Consider the following 19305-nt stretch of genomic DNA (forward strand, 5'->3'; position numbering starts at 1 on the left):
GAGACCCAAACATTTGTTTGGAATGCATCTTAACTTCTTTAAGATAAGATTAAGATTTTTAGGTATTTGGAATTAGTAGTATAGACTCCTTCAAGGTTTGTAAATGTGAGTTTTTTAGAGGGGCGGGGCTTAACTGGATGCAAAACATCTCAAACAATACAGCCTGTAAAAGGCGGTTAGCATATTTCAGTGGACTGTTTTGGTATGAATGGGCTAGGAAAACGCATATTTTAGAGAAGATACTAATACACTCACTCTCCGAGACTGTGAGTGTGTTTGAGTGTCGACTCTGACTGATGAGACTATATTCACTGACCCCTACACTCTCTGGGTGGATGATTTGACCAAAGGACGACACAGAACGGATGAAATCTGGTCTGTCGTTATCAAGTGAAGCCTCTCCTACAAAGATATTACAAGAAGTAAGTGGAACCGCTGTGGAGGGTAAGGTGGTAAATGCAACTTTTGCTTGGACACCCCTGTTTTGACCGTTTTGCTAGCCTGCGGTTAGCATTAGCATTACCTTGTGACAAGATGGAATCTGATGATGCATTACATATTAATCTTAAGTGATATGAAGTGTGTGCGTTGTCACATTGTTCACCTCAAACTTCCCTCTGTTTGGCCTCCAGTTAACATCGTGACGTCACAGTGACATAGGCCATGAAGGGGTCTACAAAAAATAAGCATCAACTTTGAACGGGAAGTTTTTGAAAAACAATTATGTGGACGCAGGGATTCTTTCACTGTATATTACAATTTAAGTCCCCAGTGTGTACCAATATATACAACTGCTTTAATGCAAAAGCATATTGCAAATGATGGAATCCAAATGTCCTCAAACAGGCACTTATGAATTTGTTAAATTTGCATGTCATATCAAACCAACGCCGGGTCTCAGGAGGTTAAAAGGGGCAGAAATGAAGGAGCATGTGTAGCTTCCAGGGTCACTATGTTCAACAGTGTTGATTGTCGATATGATTGGAGAGAGAAGCAGCTGTTCTAGAAGCAGAGTTCGGAAGTTCATGGTGACGGGTAGTTGAATAGTGACACAAAACGTACCATGAAAGCAACCCAGGGGTATTTGAAGGAGACGAAGAGGACTAATCTATATTTTGCAGCTGTATTTGAAGAAACGTAGATGCCCAAAAAATTTCAGAATAGCAATCTCATAGCAATACAATTAAGACATAGTACAGAGTCATTTTATTTAACAAAGTGGAGTGTTTACACAGTGAGTACAGTAGTACTTTGTTGGAGTTTTATCATTTAGCTTATTACTGAATGAGGCATACAGTCATTTTTACACGGAGCGCTGGAACAACAAAGTTTATGAACTAATAAACCCATAACACAGTTAAAATTGAAAATACAGCACTGAGTGCTACACACTTTTTTGTCCACACTATGTGTTGTATGTAGTTACTGTTTAACCATGCTGAGAACTTTGCTCGACCACATGTTATAATTGTGCGTGGGTGTAATCTACAAGGTCTGCGGTCAAAGTAAAAACATATTGTTTGTATCTTCTGTCTGGAGTAGGCAATATGTGTGTAAGAAATCTGATATTTAAATATGATTGTTTTAGATTTTCTATTTTTTCTATACAGTCATTTTACAGTAGATGAAAATATGAATGCGTTAAGGATTCCTGCGAGCATTAGAAGGCTTCACTTTCTCCCTCTTTACGCTGTTTCCTGAAGTTGAAAGAGAGAAAGAGGAAAAAGTAATTTAACTGACATGTCCTCTAAAGGTATTGATTGGTGTTAATCTTTCAGATGAATAAAATCAAGTATTAATCCATGCGTGTTACCTTTTCTGCTTTTTGGAGTGGAGCACAATTGTTGTTATGATTAAGATCAGTGCCAGGGCGCCAATGACCGAACCAGCCACGATCCCTGCGATGTTACCTGAAATGTTACAGTGATAGAATCACACAGAGTCTCCCAATAAAGTGAATACAATGTTGCACACAATTATTTTTACAAAAACCCTACTTTTTTTTTCTTCTAATCACATGCTTTATAGTTATTAATTCATTCATGGCATCTGAATTCCACATAATCATGGCACCCTATTTCCCAGACAATATTACTATTTGGTCCGGATTGAAATATATCTAATACTTTGTGATAAATTGACTTTTCCTGTAGCACCACCTGCAGGTCAAATGTATCACTTACAAACTATATACATCTAAAACAAGGACTGGCACATTTAAAGCTCCCAGGCCATGAATCATAATCTCTTGGCATTCCAGTGATTTTTATATTATATTATATATTATATTTTTTATTTGTTGGAATTTGTTGCAAACATTCATAAAATGAATGGCTTAAATGTAGTCCTTGATTTTTTTTTCTTTTTTTATCCTACTCCATTTTCATCTTGGTATGCAGATGAAGAGTGCCCCCTTCAGACTGATGGCTGACACCATTCAGTCAATCGATAGATAAGGTTTTTTCAGTACAGTGATTATACACAGGAAAAAAAAGAAGGGGACCTTTGACGTACAGAAAGTGAGCATATATCCTTCATTTGCCATAAAAAAAAAAAAACGTGTTTGTTGACTGAAATAGGTTTTGGGGAGTAATAAACCTCTGCACATTCCCTCAGTTAACACAAAGTTATGGCGTCAGTGTCTGCTCACATGTTGGGTGTGCACATATACATGTACGTTGTACGGAAAAGGTGGATGCGATAAACCTCACACAGTCATGTGGCAAGTTTGAGTGAGTGACCCTCAGCATGGCATTATGAGGTTTAATAACTAAACTCAAAGTTTATAGGAAAATGTCACAGCGAAAACCGTTGCAGTGTTTTTCAGAAGCACCAAATGTAGGTGCAGAAAAAAGCACATGAGTTGAGGTAGAATATTTACATTTAGTTATTGTGCCTCTCATTATAATATTATTGTAGTTTTTATACTGCGGTTCAATGGGTTTCATTGTGACGAAACAGTTTATGCAGCTTTGTTAAATGCATTTTTCCCAATCTGAGAAGTGCACGTTCAACTAAACAGTTATAAATAACATTCATTTCAATGCTTCAGAACTGATTCGTTGAATCAAATCATGCACACACACAGACACACGCATTCACACGCATGCTCATACACAAATTTGCCACCGCTGATTTGTTGATTTGAGAAGATCAACATGTTTATTGATTTCATCGTGTTGTCGTACTAGAAACCACGCAGGTTGTCTCTTCTCCGGTCCACTGGCCGCTGCCCTGGCACGTCCGCTCAGCTGATCCTTGGAGAGAGTAGCCCTCGTCGCAGGTAAACCGCACCGTAGCTCCCTGTAGATACGTGGTCCCGTGTCTTTTCCCATTGTTTGGTGGTGGAAGCCACCCGCAGGTTATCACTGCGCACAACAGTGAAAGTTGTGAAAACATGTTGTGCACAATAATCACTGGAAATGTTGTCGGTTGAACATTTTACCTGGCTTTAGATCAGATACGAGTGAAATGTGACTCTGGAAAGAGATTCTGGTTGCATTTCCCATAGCTGGGCTGCGACCTACCAGGATATCATACCTGTAGTACAGAGGCAACAATGAACAGAAGACAGTTATGATATTTAGTCCCCTACATGGGTGAATATGTATTCTACGCTTACCATAATATGTACATACCTACAGAACTGAGAGCCCTCTCCGGTGCAAATCTCTGCTGCCTGATTGTTCAGAGGATCATCTGCACTCTCAGGGGTAGAAAACACTGGAATAAAACTGGCATCATGTCTGGGAGCATGGAAATATGTGTCTAAAAGGTATTTCGAATCGTATGTGAACAGGGCCGACTGGTTGGATACAGCCCCTGCAAGACAAGAACAACAGTTTACCATTCATGTGCCTGTTGCATGGAACAGAAATACGTTACAGGCTTCTCTTTGACACACAGTAAAGCAGTGAGTGTTGTATGAAATTTGAATAATCTCTTACAGCTTGCCCCGAAGCGGAACAGCTCGTCCGGATCGCTGTGGTCCTGCACGAGCTGACCGTCGCTAAAAGCGAGGTCGTCTTTGGCGTCGCCATTCATCTTTCCCAGCAGCCCGAGAGTTGAGTCTTTGAAGTCGTCTGGCAGGAGGACGGTGGTCGTCATGGTTTCCCCCCTTCTCCGCACTTCCACCCCGGCTCCGGAGGGGAACATCACGGTCACGTTAGCGGAGGTCGGAGAAAACACGAACACACCTAGAAGATATTTGGTTAAGACACTTTTATCATCATCATCATCAAAAAAACAAAAAAACATTTTCCATAACTTCTCTACATCTCAGTATTCAGATCAAGCAGCGTCTCACCGTGCAAGTCCATCCAGATCTGCTCTGAGAAGGAGAGGGTTTTTTGATTCTGCAGCACTTCCAGGCCATTGTGACCGCTGGCCAGCCGCACCTCAATAATGTCCGAAGAGGCTTCTCTCATGGCCAGAGCCGACAACTTTGTTGCTTTTATTGTGGCTAGAAGTGAGAGAATCAGATCAGTGAGGCAGAAAAAAGGGGAGCGAAGTAACAGTTCATGCCAAGTGTGCACTTCAGCTATGGAAATGTTTTCTTTTCTCGGTGGCCTTCGGTATCTCACCATTCACTGGTTCAGTTCTGCCTTGGATTGTCAGCTTTTTCTTCTCTGAGGTCAACAAAGTGTACTCCCCTTTGCCGTTGAAGGAGTAGCTGACGCTGTCAAATGTTATGAAGTGGGGATCTCCGAATACCACGGCTGGAACAATAGTCAAAAATCAGGACTTGCAAAATCAAGACAGCAAACATGTGAAACACAGGTTGCCATGACGGTAGGCTCACCCGAGTTGGGTGGCTGGTAACGCCTGCAGTCGCTGGAGGGCCGGTGTTTGAAGTAGTAGTGACAGTTGTCAGACCAGAGGCAGCAGTAGTAGAAGCTGAGGACGTCATAGATCCAGTGGGAAAATCCGGGGATTCGAGGGGGGTTCTTGTAGGGAGGCGAGCCCCAGTCGTGTGCTCGGTCTGGGGTACTACCCCCAATGGAGTCAGCTGTCAGAACCTGAGCACCGGTGCTGTCGTAGCAACACTGCTGTCCTGCTGCATACATGGGACTGGTGATAAATAAGGTTAAAGGTTAAAACGAGGCATAACACCACTGACTGACAGACTGACAGAATGTTTACCGTGTGCATGTGGTTTGTGTGTTAACATTATCTAATCAGCCTTAAGACTGATATGTTTTGCAGATGTTCAGTCCCAAATCCAACTATTATTTACATCCCGTACATTAGCAATCAACTGAGTAGTTTTTTGTTTTTTTGTTTTTTTTTTAGTAGATTTGCTTTATAGGGCAAATAAAAACTTTGCCTGGCTGTTGTGAGGAGGCCTAACAATGACAGCAGGACTCACCTGGCTTGTATAGCCCTCACACAGTGAACGCTCCCAGGGTGGTACGTGCACACACTGCCTTTCTCTATGTCACAGCCATAGTCCGTCTGAGGAGAGAGAGACACAGTGTCTTTAATCCGTTCACTGCAGCAGTGCCAACTCTTAGATGCAGCCTAGGCGTTTCATGGGTTATTAAAGGTCCGTGTTTATTTTGGTTTATTTAGATTTTACATTCAGAGAAGGATATTAAAAAAAAAAAAAAAAAAAACTTAAAATGAGCGTTTTTCTTTTCAGGGTTGAGAATGGATAAACAACGCGATTAAAACTGGTCTACTTTAAATTTTCTGTTTCTAAAAATAAAAAATAAAATCGTTAGAAGACAGAAACGTTTCATATTGTGTAACCGGAAGTTACCGTTTTCAAAGTAAGAGCAAGTATGAAGACGGTATTGTGTTTATGGCAAAAGCGCCCAAATATGACTTCTATCTGTGGTTTCCCTGATCTAGGCTAAAATGTCTTTGAAACCATACTCTGACGTAATTCTTGACATGGCAAAACGAGGCTTGTCATCTGCAGAAATATCTGAGTGTCATATCAGAGTAATGTTAGCTAGTAGCTACTATTCACTGATTGTGTGTAGTTATTTCTAGCTTTTCCCAGAAATATACAGCTTAGTTTTTCTGCAGGCATGTCGTCTTCCACGAGACTTACTCTTTTATTGTTTCGAAAAATAACGTGTTGATCCATGTTCATCAATTTCTGTTACGCAGAGCCGTCCTCATACGTGCTCTTACTTTGAAAAAAAACAACTTCCGGTCGCACAATATGAAAAAACAGGCGCGTAACGATTTTTTTTAAAAAAAGATCCTTTTCTGAATGGAAAATTCAATGACCAGAACATACACGGACCATTAAATCTCATTAAATATTTTTTTACATTTTTTTTTTAACTGTCATGTTATATATGTAGTTTCAATGTGAATGATCATCACATCCAGTTTGCTCATCGACAACTCACTCACCAGGAACTTAAGCTTTACATAACCTTAATTATAAATGATCCAACGGTGAATATCACATCTGCTGAAACGTGCTGTCATTACATTTTTTTGACTTTGAACTGATAAGCATCAAGCATTTTGAAAAGCCTTCAGCAGCACACAGTATAAACTCATAAAACAATTGCACGTGCTTATCTAGCACATACAATAAAATTCCAATACTGGGATGACCTCTCTGTTCAGTTCTTTTGAGACATATTACTTCACACAGTTGTTGTTGCTGAACGTCTGTTTATGCTTTTGTTGAAGTAATTAAACTGTGATGTAATTGTACAATATGTGTGCAACTGTGCATCAGGCCACGTGTACAGGCCACACTTTGGCATGCCTTACATCTAAATTCTTCTCATCCACTGGGCGACTGTGTGAGAATAACTACGTGTATTTTCTGCAATGACATAGCAAGTGAGCGCAGCCAAATCTAAATGTCGTACTCTTCACACTTACGTGAAACCTCCCCGTGTCTGCCCTCGCTTGAGCCAGGGTGCAGGGGCAGTCGATGATCTCACTGAGGAAGTTGGGCAGCTTATTTTCCAGCTCGTCCCATTTTACACATTTGTCCACGGCCCAAGCAACTGAGTCCTGCCTGAACTTCTCCTCCAGATGCCAGGCCAGAGCGTGATCCTCGGTCCACGCCGCTTGGACGTTCCTAAGTGATACACGTAACCGATATGCAGCTGTTAAGGCGATGAATTTTGTGACACGTGGCGACCTTTCGTGCTTGTACATACCACATGCCGTCGGGGTGGGAGCTGGCGCTAATGCGCACAGAGCCGAGCTCCCAGTTTGAGAAGCCGTTCTCTGCTGGTTTGGGCAAAAAGGTGAAGGAGCCGCTGTTGGGTTGATCCTTTCCAAGTGAGTATAGATACTGCCACTCGCCCCGCCAGGAGTCTGTGTAGGACTGTCCTACAGAGAAACATTTGATAAAATTCAGTGTTTTCTCCAATCATTAAAGTGATACAACCTGTAGTGTATATATGTTTTCACCAACCTGTCTCACTGTATCCCCAGAGCTCTATATTGACCCTTTCTCCTCTGACCAAAGAGGTATTCCATTTCACTTCAAGATTGCCTCCGACACCAGGCGTGCCGTAGTACTGCCACTTTGTTGAGTTGTTTAGAATCGCCTTGAAACGAGACGATAACTTGCCGGTGTGTACTGCAGCAGCACGTGCAAATAAAATAAATCAGAGATAAATTCCACCTTCAGACAGAAAACACAGTGTTTCAAGAATTTGAGGAAGACTTTCAAAGCGATGTACCTGAAAGCCAGGCTCCAACCTGACGAAAAGTGGTGCCATTGTCTGAGGATATGCTCACAGGAATCCATCCCGTTTCATATAACGTTGGGGAGATACAGTGGCCTCTGCTCTTTTCATCCACATACCCCACAGTATTTATACGATCATCGAACCTGCCATTATAAGAGAAAGAAATGGTAAACTGCAAAAAGAAAGCGTCAGCTCGTGTTCCATCTACGAACTTTCAACTCAAAGTTTCAACGTTAGTTGAAACCTCTTTAACCATTTAGTTAAACCATAGCAGGTTCAGGATCACAAATGTGTAAAACAATGTCTTACCTGCAAACAATCTGTGAATTGTTACCGAATTTTGCATTTAAGATGAGAAAGTCTGTCCCGCCGAAAATTGAACCGGAGTGCGGCAAGAAATCCACGCAGTACTCTTTGTAGTCACTGCAGCAGTTTTTCAGAGACCCACATGTTGTGTGGCATGAACACAAGGCTAATGCATTCCCACAGTTCCCTTCACAGGACTGTCCTGTTCAAAAAAGGAAATAAATTTTAAGCCCTTTAAGTCTGGAGTCATATTAAGTCAACATCTTAAAAATATACATATAGTTTTATCTATAGTATATAGAGTAAGTATGATAACACATTAATTAAATCCACATTTAATGATGCAGATGTTTGTTTGGCTAATTATTATATTAAAAACGTTTTTGCTTTTTTATTGATTTGAAACATGTAAAGAGACTTTCACATTATATGTTTATTTTAAAAGTATTATTTTTTGTTTACATATGTTTTAACATTTATAATTTCTGTTATAACTGCCTAAATTTAAATTTCAATTAAAATATTCTCTGTCCCTAAACAGCTAATGTATTAACACTTAATGTTAATCACATTTCTTATATTTTATCAAGACTATGTACAAAACCCTTGCACTTACCTAATGTCTTGCAGATGCAGAGAACCAGGAGGACCAGCGCCGTCACCGTGAGCCTTCCCATCATGTCAGTGTCAAACTGTCAGCTGAGTCCGCTGCACTCAGATATCCTCAGCAACTCCCTAAACCTTGGACCTTAGACTATACTCATTTGCAAACACGTGTTTAATCATCAACCACAGGATGACATTTGCAGCTGTATCTTCACATGACAACCCGTAACCACCTCCCACTTCAGTCAGCTCAAAATCATTTGTTATCAGCTTGATAGGATTTTGATTACTGGCGGTAACGTGGCTAGGCTCCCGATTATTTATTATTATATTTAGATAAAAGTACAACTTATCAAGACACACATATGATAATCAAACATGTTATTTGTGTTGTATATTTGTCTTGAAGGTGATATAAAATGATAAACTTTATATAACTGCCAGAGTAGTCCAGCAGAGGGAGCTGCTACCTGGAGAATCAAATCATCACAATAAGCTGACAAGCATCCTGCTGATGTGTTTTGTGATGTGTTTGCACTTCCAAAAGACCTACACTCACAGTTCATTATAGTTCAGCATGTTTTAATATAAAGGTACAACATGGGTGAGGTATTATAAATGTTTCAGTCGTGGCTTCACGCGCATACAGTGTGTTCATTTTCTGTGTTCTTATCTTCTACGGAGTGTTTCATTACATAAAATGACAACAAGTGCTTCTGTTTTCAGTAATGCGTCCATGAATCAGTTTGTTCACATACAGATGACTGAAGCCATCAGAGCCTGTGATATCCTGGCAAGGCTCTGCTGCGTTTTACGCTCTCTATGACTAAGGTATTGGCAGTAGCTGCGTGTGATAATAGCATATACTTTGATGTGTGGAATTGTTCCAAAGATGCAAAAATAAAAATCGGCTGACATGAAACACGTGTTATTAACAATAGCCACTGAGCATGATTACAAGGTGGTTCGAGACTCTGAGACTGAGAGGAGCACCATTATCCCCCGACGGTGGCATTTTCATCTCGACTTGGTTCTCGTCGATTCCTGTAAAACCCAAGGACCTTTGTCAGTCTCTCTTTCCCGCAGGAGTAAAATAATATTGTCTGAACTCCAGACTCACCACCATCAAATGGCCGTTCCTCGCCCTGTACACCATGGACTCCTGGCCACTTTTGAAGTCAACAAACCCTTCTCTTCCAGGCTGGATGTCAAATCTCACACTGCACATAACAAATAAAATTCCTTTATTCAACTGGGATCAGTTATACTTTTTTAACTACATGCGATTCATATCCACACATTGCCACATATAATCCAGATTCCGTACCTCCCCTGGACCACTTTGATGGAGTTCTGCTTGTTAGCAATAATACTCAGCTTGGTCAAGGCCTCAAACAGGTAGTCGCACTGCAGGACCAGATCCCCCTGAACAAACACATGTTTTCAGGCCTTTGGATCATGTTTCACATTTAAGATCTCCACTACAGAGATATATAATTTTTTATTTTACACATACACGTATTAAAAACATGTTTTTAATCTTATATTAATAACTTGATTGCCCTTGTCGTGTCATATCATTTCAAATTCGCAATGAACCACATCAGTCCTAGTGACAGATCTATGCTTTGTTGCATGTTCCTCTCAGTCTCACCTCTTCTTTGCAGAAGATGGTCAAAGTGAATGTTATGTTGTCAGTTTAAATGAGCATAAAAGACGTATTTCTTGCCTTTGCAGATTCATGTACCCAGAGAAAAAAGCTATAAAGATGTAAATATGATCCACGGATTGTGTTATTGTGATATAATCTAATGTAAAAGCAGTTTTAATATTTGCAAGTGTCTAAAAACATGTGTGTCTTAACGGATTTACCTTTTGTTTGATATCTTCACATGTAACATGAAGGATCAGGAAGTTGTCACTCAGGTTGCTGACCGACACACCTACAAAAAAAATAATTAATAAATACAATGAACAAAACAACGAAAGCCACTTGACGTGTGTTGTTTCAAGCGTCCGCATGTAAAGCTCTCCCTGGAGACTTTGTCTAAGCGTCTCGCTCGTTACCTTTCAGAGAGCTGTAATCTATCCGCTGCTTGATCTTGGCTTCCTCGATCAGGTAGGCGGCTTTCTGGGTGAAGACGAGCTGCCGCAGACGAGGCCTGAACCCGTTCCTGTCGTACTTCACCACTGGCACACTGTACTGTAAAGGACAGGCAGAAAGATCAGGGAATATGAAAAAAAGAAAAAGAAAGAAAATACAGAGACGCAAAGTAAAATCTAATGTTATTTTACCTTGATGAGCTCATGTTGAATTAGCTGAAGCACTTTGATGTTTATGTCATCTGTAACTTGAACAAAAAGTATCGAGAATCAATGACAGGATTAAACATCTCTATGAAAACAATAATGACGCCAAATACAAATGATGATGAAATGATGGAGGACTGGCAGGAAAACATGAAATGGCAACTATGTTGTCGTGGTTCTGTTGTGCATACAGAATCACAAGAAATACTGCAGTACAAACTGCCTAAATGCCTGTAATTACACTTCATATAGAAAAATAGAGCTGTGGTCTTACTAATCCTGGTGTCTGCGAATGGTCTGCACACACTCAAGGGGTAGTTTTCTTTTTTCCCTTTGAACATGGAGCTCGTCTGTACCTTCAAGAGAAGCTGGAAACACAACAAATTCATTTATATTTCATTAAGGAAATTTGAAAAAGTGTTTTCTTCTTAGAGCTATATTCATTTTTTTAAAAAAAAAGTTCAGACCACAACAATAAATGAGAAATAGAACAACAACAAAAACACACACAATATTACTGTGCATCTAGAGACAGACCCTTCCAGTGATGCTGCCAGAAGATTGAAGGCTTAATCAGGACAACTGTCCTTTTGTTAAGGATTGTAAAGGACAACCAGTACACCCTTGTCAAAAGAACTTTGTGATAAACTGGTTACATTAGGATGAGCAGGTCAGAGATATACTCAGGAGCCTTGAATCCTAGACATGGAGCAAAAATGATAAGATATGTGTCCTGTCAGACCCGGTCAGGAGTCTTTAAGTTGTGTTCTTGATGCAGATAAAAACTGAATTGTAGTAATCTAACCAACAAAGCCAGATAATTTCTCACATTGAAACGTAAAACATTGTTTGCCTTCCGTGCTAGTCAGACAATATATGTATAGCAGTTTCTCTTGTCAAGCTTAGAAGGAATATACAACTTAATATCATCAGCACAACAGTGGAAGGAAAGACCTTTGGTAAATCTGAAAAGAATATGGCTTAAACAAAGCTAATACATAGAAATGTGTATAGGCCCCAGAACAGATCCATGGGGCACACCACGAGAAAGAGTACTGATTTAAGACCATCTAAAAAAAAGGAACAACTCTGATATGGATTACAGTAAGTGTTCATGTCAGTGCTCCCTGAAACAGCCATCCAAGGCTTAAGAGGAATTTTTTATGGTAAAGATCAGGCATGGCTCAATAGAAGTACATTTATGAATAGTGAAGTAGGTATATAGAGGTCTTGAGTAAGAAGGAAAGAGGAAATAGAAGTTCATATTTCAAAGTTAGGTAGAGGAGAGGATGATTTTACCCCTGACATCTCTTTCTTTTACTGACAAAGAAAGAAACCACAGTCGCCACAGTCTTTATTTGAAAATACAGGAGCGATAATAATGTTACCAATGGTGTCAAACAGAACTTCATGATTGCTCTTGGTTGATAAATGTCTATACATTGTACATGTATAAAATAAAATAAAATAAAATAAAATAGGAGTGATGTAAAATCCTGCACTAATGAAGGAAGATGAGACCTTATTTTAAATATTGACGGGAAATACTCCCCTCGTTTTTCATATTGCGGCCAAAAGATGAAAGGTTTTACCTGTGCTTTCCTCTGGGGCGTGATTGCTCTGACGTACTTCCGGACCATGTAGCGGATGTAGATCTTCTTCAGGAGCTTGGAAAACTACAAAACATGGAGCAGTTTTCCATGCTTTACACCTTTTTTTTTTTTTACAACTATCGCAGTGTGTAAACACAAATCCAACTCTCACCTCCTGCATTATAGGAGGAGGGGTGAGCCAAGAGTCTTTCTCCAGGATCGTCTTCGGAAGTTTTTCCCTCAGCCGCGTGAGGTAGTTCTGCCTCACGTAGGCCAGATACTCAGTGTTGTCAATGCACGCTGGCTGATTTCTGGTTATGAAACCTTTGATGAACCTAGAGCAGATTAATAATCAGGTAACCACACAATATTCAGCTCTGTAAAACAGCTTGATTGCTCTCTGTTTCCGTCACATCACATCCTCAGACTAATCTGTATATCTGTTAACTTACTTCTTGATGACCTTAACAGCCCATTCCCTCTTCTCACGTTCCTTCCTAGCCATCAGTCCTCTCCAGCAGGTCTCAATCTTGGTGGCTAGTTTGACATGGTAACATAAATGCATTTATTTGTTTTACTAATACTTGTTTAATTAAAAGATGTTGTGTCATGACAGAAGATTTATTTCTTGCTCATGACCGAATGTCTTGCCATTTCATCACTCACCTGCCTCTTTCTGTTTCTGGTAGTCTCCCTTCACCCTGTAGCCTTTATACTTGGCCTGAATTGCCGTTGCTGCAACAAAGGCAATTTAAACAATTTAATTATAAGAAGAGGTTTTGGTGTTTACTGTAGTGTTGTGATCTCATAGCCATTTCTTACCTAGCTTATGCTTGCAGACCTGAAACGCATCTTCCGTTGCAAACAGAGTTCTCGGGTGTCGGATGAAAATTTTTGTCCTTGAGATGAAGAGCAGGATAAACGTCAGGGTTTTCTTCATGAGTCAGCACCTGTCTGCTAACATTTGCCTACCTGCCCATCTTGTACTCATCGCGTTTATAGCCCAGGTGTTTAATCAGGCACAGCACGCCCTCTGCTGCAGTACCTTTCCAGTTGGGCCAGGTGTCTGGACACAGAGGCTTATACCTGGGCACAGAAGAAGAAGAACAGTAGTAGCAGGGGAGGTAGAAACAGAAAAAAAAAAGAAAGAAAAAAAAGAGCGCGCTAAAGGTCCCCTGAGAGAAGAGTAACTTAATATGCATCAAGCTGGAGCAGGGAAAGTGTGCTAAGCTACCTCTGGAGAAAGATCTCGTATTTGCGACGGTAAGCAAACCCGGCACGTCTGACCCTCAGGTGCTCCATCAGCCCGAGGTACTTCACCTGATGCCGCACCAACACATCGTCAAAGTGTCCTGCAAGAGACACGACAACATAAAGCAGTATCGTTTGACCTCTTGCGCTGGCTGCTTGTAATTAAGCTGTGTAAAGTGTGAGCTTGGCTTTTTGGGACGCAAGGCCTCACCTGGCTGCTTGGCTTCATTGGGTTTAATGCAGCGAACATACCACGGCTCCTTGGACATTAGGATCTCGGTCAAGCCCACCAGGCTACTCTTAAACTGGGTCACCACCTGAGGAGTCACAGGAAAAAAAAACAGCAGGTATAGGAGCACCGTAGAATAAAGTCAGAGAGTTACTGAGCTTCATCATCTGAGTTGTTTCTTACAGTTTCAGGTCTCTTCTTGCTATCCGGTTCAGTAGAAGGAAAACAAAGTTTGATGATGGCATTCTTGGACTGTCTCATGACCTAAAGGAGACAACAAATTTACAGGTGGTCATGGGTAAAATACAGCAGAAATAAATAATAAAAAAATTACCTCTTTCCCATTTCGATACAAAAGATCATTGTTTTTGTCCAAAAATCCTGAAAGTACAAAGAACAAAGAGAAGCATATGTATATGCCTTCATATAAAACAATGCTCAGGTCAGTATGCTAAGTAACAGCCTTGGTGCGTTTGATATGGCCAGGTGTGTAATGTTACTGTATATACTTAAAGTATGGGAAGAAAGTAGTGAAACACCTTTGAGAAATCTCAGTCTAGTTGAGAAAGAAATTATTGGTATATGCATCTTATCTCTTACCAACAACACAGTATGTCACCTCTCCAGCATAATGCAAGAGGCGGAAGTCTCCTCTTTCCAGTGTTTTCCTTGTCTTTTGGTCTGCAAGTTTGTGTCTAAAGGAAGGGTAACATTAGTGTGGATTATTATGCTATTTATTAGGATGTGATGATGTGAAGCCGAAGCATTAAAACTCACGAAACAAAGTGAGGATGACCACCGATCTTTTCCTCCATCTTTTCCAGGAATGTGAGATCTGTGGCCTCTCCAGGGCGTAAACACTCCTCATCCTATATGAGAAGATCATCAAGAATCATTATGATGTATAGTGTGTTTCTACAGGACGCACGTTAGCATTAGCATTAGCATAGTTACCAATAACGAGATGATTCCCCTGAATTTCTCCTCCACCAGATCACAGATTATCTTGTTGTTGAAATATGGCACTGGTTCCCACTGAGAGAATCATAATAGTGGATTATGTTGCTGTAATTTTAATGAACTAAATTTATGTTATAGTTGCACAAATGTCAAGCAGATGGACTGAACGATAGGGCTATTACTTCAATTCCTTCCGTCTCGTACTCCTCCTGCTCTGATTTGAGCGTCAGCTGGATGAAAAGCTGCTGCAGCTTCTCGTTGCAGTAGTTGATGCAAAACTGTTCGAAACTGAAATAAATCAGAGGAGCTGTCAGCATCAAAGTTGTTTTCTCACACTCTGGTTGCTGAAGGATCAGCAAATCTGTGCACAGTCTTACCTGTTCACACTGAAAACCTCAAAACCATAGATGTCCAGCAAACCGATCACCGTCTTCCTGGAGGAATCCTGCATAAAATATACAGTGATAGTACGAGTTGAGGTTCTTACTATAGATTAGACCAGTTGTGGGATAGCTGTGTACAGACAAATATTTTCTCATAGGCTCATTTGCTGATACTCTAAACCATTTAAATTACATTGTGGAGACAAAATCAACCCAAAGGTTTTTAGGCTCATGAGAAAAATCAATGCTTCCTATACTATTCCAATAATGTCGGACTGATTCGCTCTCCATTTCACAAGGGATAGAAGACAGAATGAGAAAAAGAGTGGTTTGTTTTGGTGCTCACCTTGTTAGCTAATGACTCATTGATCTTGTTGACCAGCCAGTTGAATGTGCGGCCATAGATGGCTTTGGCAAGTGCATCCCTGGCATATACTGCATGGTCCACAGAGAAGGGGCTGAACACCTTCAATGACGCAACAGGGTGGATTATTAGTCGCATATTAATACTATTATCAACAATTTTAAACATTTTTTTAAATTTGAATGTATTAAATCACCTCCTCTGCTTTGGCTTCAATCTTCCTGTGGGTCAAGCCCTGTTGTAACACCTGACTAGGAATCCCCAGCAACTGCACACCAAAGGCAAAGCAAAGTTGGACGTTGTAACGACAAATATACCTTTGTCATCCATCGGAGAGTTACATGAGAACAGACAAGATGTTTGGAAGTTACCTTTGACACCCACTGCATCTCCTGGTTGTTGGTGACAGTGGCGTATCCTCGAGCATCTGCTTCAAACTTGACATTTCCCAAGTGGAGCACGCTGGCAATAATTCCAAACAGGTGCTGCATTAAAGAGAAAATGATTGATGGATCACCAGTGGTATATATATATGTATTGAAATTTGATCAATCTTAGTGTATTAAGGTTTTATTCTGCCCACCTCAATATCGCTCTCATTGAACTCTATGACTGAGAGGGCTTTCTGCACCGTCTTCCAGTCTCTTTTATCATTGATAGAGCTAACTTTGGCACAATCCCCCTGAAGGAAAAAAGAAAAAAAAAAAAACATCTGAGCAAACAGTTTATTGCGTGCACCAGATTAATTATTATTGTCCAGCTGACCTGCACCAGGTAACGGTACTGTTTGCAGTTCCTCTCAAGGCCGAGCCAGCGGAGCAGTTCTTCGTCTCCTCCTTCCACCAACTGGTAGAATATGTGGAAGTTTCTCTCCCCGTGGTTCTGGTGGACGACTCGAGACTTCTCCAGCAGGTAACTGAGGATGTGACCACCAACTGCGCCGCCCTGAAGTAGAGTGGTACTCTCTAGTCAGTGCTTAGAGTGAAACTAAGCAATAAAATGTAAAATGTTTCACTCTACCTGGTGGTCAAACTGGATGTCCATGTATTTCCCAAAACGGCTTGAGTTGTCATTTTTAAGGGTTTTGGCATTTCCGAAAGCCTGGAAGATTTTAAGCAAAACAGAATCATGTTCTTCTTCTCCAACAGGGGTCTTACATGACAGAAACTTTGTCACACATATCCATGTCCCTGACCTCAAGCACTGGATTGGAGAGGAGCAGTCTGTCCCGGACATTGTTCAGGAGTCTGGTACTTGGACAGCTCACGGCGTAAAACTGAAGGATTTTCTTGGAAGCCTCTGTCTTCCCGGCCCCACTCTCCCCCGAGATCAGGATGAAGTGGTTGTTGAACTCAGACTGCATGGTGCGGAAGACGTTGTCTGCCAGCGCATAGCTGAAATTAGAGTGGTAGGTTAACCTCCTGAGACCCCGCATCCTCATATGGGGACATTAAGTTTTATTGCAGCTTATTCTGCTACATTTAAACCTCTTGTCCTCATAAGTGGACACTTTAGTCTGCTATCTAGTGGTAGAAAAGGGTTGAAATGTATTTATGCTTATTGATGTTTCTAGTTTGATATGGCCTGCAAACTTAACAAATTTCGTCAATAGCAACGAGCTAGAATGTCGCTATTTACCAAGTGCATGTTTGAGGATACTGGGACTTCTTTGGTCCCAAATCTGTCTTTGCACAGCCATGTCCAGGTATTAAAATGAACAGTTTTATATTTTATCACACATTGGTGACTTTATTATAATACCAATAATGAAATAATCCCACTGTCCACACCTGAGGACAATTTAAAGTTAAGTATATCTGCAACAGGAATGAGAATTTCTGGGAGACGTCACCTCACTCTTATTACTCTGCATCCATTTGATAATTAGCACATAAACCAACAGTATGAATTTGAAAGTATTTTTTTTTATAAACCAATGTGGTAACACACTTTTAAAGATATTGTAAACAATCCTGCAAGGACCATGAAACCATGAAAATCTGAACCAAATGACATGCCGTTCCATCCAGTAATTGTCAATTGTAATTGTGATTCTGACCAAATGTCTACTTCATAGCAACCCAGTGAGTCTAACATCCCTAAAGTTAGCAGGGAGCATGAATCTCATAGAAATCAATGCTAACACACAACAAAATAATTAAACTAAAAACAGTCTCACATATGAGGTGGTAGCTCAAAGAAGTTAACTCCCATATAAGTGTCCATTTGCTTCTTGCTGTAGATGTCCAACTCTTTATATGGGTTGACCGACACCAGGAGAGTCCCGATGTAAGTCTGCAGAGAAAGACAAGGAAAGGAACTCATCATGCTCCTCTACATTTGATGCCATTTTTCTTAAACATTACATAACATTAAATGAAGGCTTCGAGCAATGTGGTGTCCATGTATCATCCCACTGATGGGTAATTTTGGTCCTTATCAAAAGCAATAAGTTTAGTTAATCACTTGTCATGACCCAGCGGACAGTGCTGACCTTTGGAGTGCTCACTCTGCAAATGAAAAGCACCGGAGCTGCTGTTTCAGCAACACAAGATGCCAGATTCAGCAGAAGGCAACATTAGGACATTAGCAGGTGGAAGGTCGAGGGCATGATGTTTAATTAGAGTGAGAGAAAATGCCAGGTTATCCAAAATGACACCACACAGGAAAGACTCACATAGATGAGATTCTCGTGGAAGCGCTTCCTCAGGTTGTCCAGGAAGGCACTCTCACTTGTGTAGGCGTCCAGGAGAACAAAATCCTGGATGCCCACGCGATCCCGGGCTGTCAGGGAGGCCTCCATGTTCCTGAGGATCTGGTTACACCTCTCCTCCAGGCTCTGTGTGAGCACGAACAACCAGACATCATGTAATCTAGATAACGTGCTTTTGTTGAGGTTGTCAACCATCAAGTACAGGTGCACACAAAATACCCACAATTCTGGGCAACGTATATATACTGTATTTCCCACTGGGCGACTCATTTCCTGTCTGTTGGTCCCAATATCAGGGACTTCCAGCCAGTGGCCTTGGCTACATCCTCTATGGCCACGACAAATCTAAATTCAGCCGTCGCTATCTAATCTGCTTCTGTGTTCTCTGAAGAGCCATCCATCTTGTTCACAACAAGGACAGAGTGAACACCAAACATCCTACATTGCCCTCCCTTTCTTTCTTTCCTTTTTTCTTTTCTTTGTTTCTGATTTTAGCATTAATTGGCACAAATATAAGCATCAGTTAAAACTCCGAGGCAGTTACATTCCTTATATTAAGCGTAAACACACGACATGTTCAGCTGCTCAATACGAGACTGAATTTGTGCCAGGTAAAACAATCAGCAATGCAATGCACTTTAATTACGGTGCTATGAAAGAGTCATCCATTATCGCCGTACGCTTCGGTAGTTTGGCTCCCATCGCTGCCAAGTTGACCTGTCACCAAGTCAGAGTAACTGACACTGACAGCTCATTGTCCGGCGGCTTGTGTGGCTCTAGTGACCCAATAATTCACATCCCGCACGTCACATCTAAACATGAAATCATTAAAAATATTCAACAGTTTGAAGGAACAACTGCAAAACATCACTTACCCTGAAGTTCCTGACTTGTGTGTGTGTGTTTGCCCAA

General features: G+C 40.9%; 2 protein-coding genes across 3 annotated transcripts; both read right to left on the reverse strand.

The window, feature by feature from the left end:
* Window positions 1-1189: 1189 nt before the first annotated feature.
* LOC124996964 (sushi domain-containing protein 2-like) lies at window positions 1190-8757 on the reverse strand. Its single transcript, XM_047570406.1, has 16 exons — window positions 8602-8757; window positions 7989-8187; window positions 7671-7822; window positions 7400-7567; window positions 7140-7314; window positions 6856-7057; window positions 5369-5454; window positions 4802-5070; window positions 4584-4718; window positions 4307-4462; window positions 3948-4196; window positions 3639-3822; window positions 3446-3540; window positions 3189-3368; window positions 1814-1910; window positions 1190-1697 (listed from the first exon to the last, which is right to left on the reverse strand). Exons 1-16 carry the CDS (start codon window positions 8663-8665, stop codon window positions 1661-1663), a joined length of 2448 nt encoding a protein of 815 aa, XP_047426362.1. The 5' UTR covers window positions 8666-8757; the 3' UTR covers window positions 1190-1660.
* A 399-nt stretch (window positions 8758-9156) lies between these two features.
* On the reverse strand, window positions 9157-19305 carry myo1hb (myosin IHb). Of its 2 annotated transcripts, none has more exons than XM_047570405.1 (32): window positions 19269-19305; window positions 18358-18519; window positions 17860-17975; window positions 16876-17074; window positions 16701-16781; window positions 16446-16625; window positions 16264-16362; window positions 16052-16165; window positions 15877-15948; window positions 15663-15782; window positions 15311-15378; window positions 15116-15221; window positions 14928-15008; window positions 14751-14842; window positions 14574-14668; window positions 14308-14354; window positions 14157-14237; window positions 13956-14061; window positions 13728-13845; window positions 13466-13579; window positions 13316-13392; window positions 13160-13228; window positions 12946-13030; window positions 12666-12828; window positions 12494-12577; window positions 11176-11269; window positions 10887-10936; window positions 10659-10794; window positions 10464-10534; window positions 9919-10016; window positions 9712-9811; window positions 9157-9635 (listed from the first exon to the last, which is right to left on the reverse strand). In XM_047570405.1, exons 2-32 carry the CDS (start codon window positions 18481-18483, stop codon window positions 9609-9611), a joined length of 3069 nt encoding a protein of 1022 aa, XP_047426361.1. In that variant the 5' UTR covers window positions 18484-18519; window positions 19269-19305; the 3' UTR covers window positions 9157-9608. The 2 variants fall into 2 exon arrangements, with proteins under 2 accessions (XP_047426361.1, XP_047426359.1); XM_047570403.1 differs by having other exon boundaries at window positions 10887-10942.

Source organism: Mugil cephalus, chromosome 19, assembly GCF_022458985.1.
Source record: "Mugil cephalus isolate CIBA_MC_2020 chromosome 19, CIBA_Mcephalus_1.1, whole genome shotgun sequence".
NCBI classification, from domain to species: Eukaryota; Metazoa; Chordata; class Actinopteri; order Mugiliformes; family Mugilidae; genus Mugil; species Mugil cephalus.

Coding starts and splice junctions, on each gene's coding strand:
- LOC124996964 (XM_047570406.1), bottom strand. CDS start 8,665: ATGATGGGAAGGCTCACGGTGACGGCGCTGGTCCTCCTGGTTCTCTGC. Junction 7,568..7,670: donor GGTTGGAGCCTGGCTTTCAG/GTACATCGCTTT, acceptor GTGCTGCTGCAG/TACACACCGGCAAGTTATCG. Junction 5,455..6,855: donor CAGACACGGGGAGGTTTCAC/GTAAGTGTGAAG, acceptor CTCTCTCCTCAG/ACGGACTATGGCTGTGACAT.
- myo1hb (XM_047570403.1), bottom strand. CDS start 18,483: ATGGAGGCCTCCCTGACAGCCCGGGATCGCGTGGGCATCCAGGATTTT. Junction 16,782..16,875: donor TCTCCAATCCAGTGCTTGAG/GTCAGGGACATG, acceptor AAAATCTTCCAG/GCTTTCGGAAATGCCAAAAC. Junction 14,238..14,307: donor TGTATCGAAATGGGAAAGAG/GTAATTTTTTTA, acceptor TGTCTCCTTTAG/GTCATGAGACAGTCCAAGAA.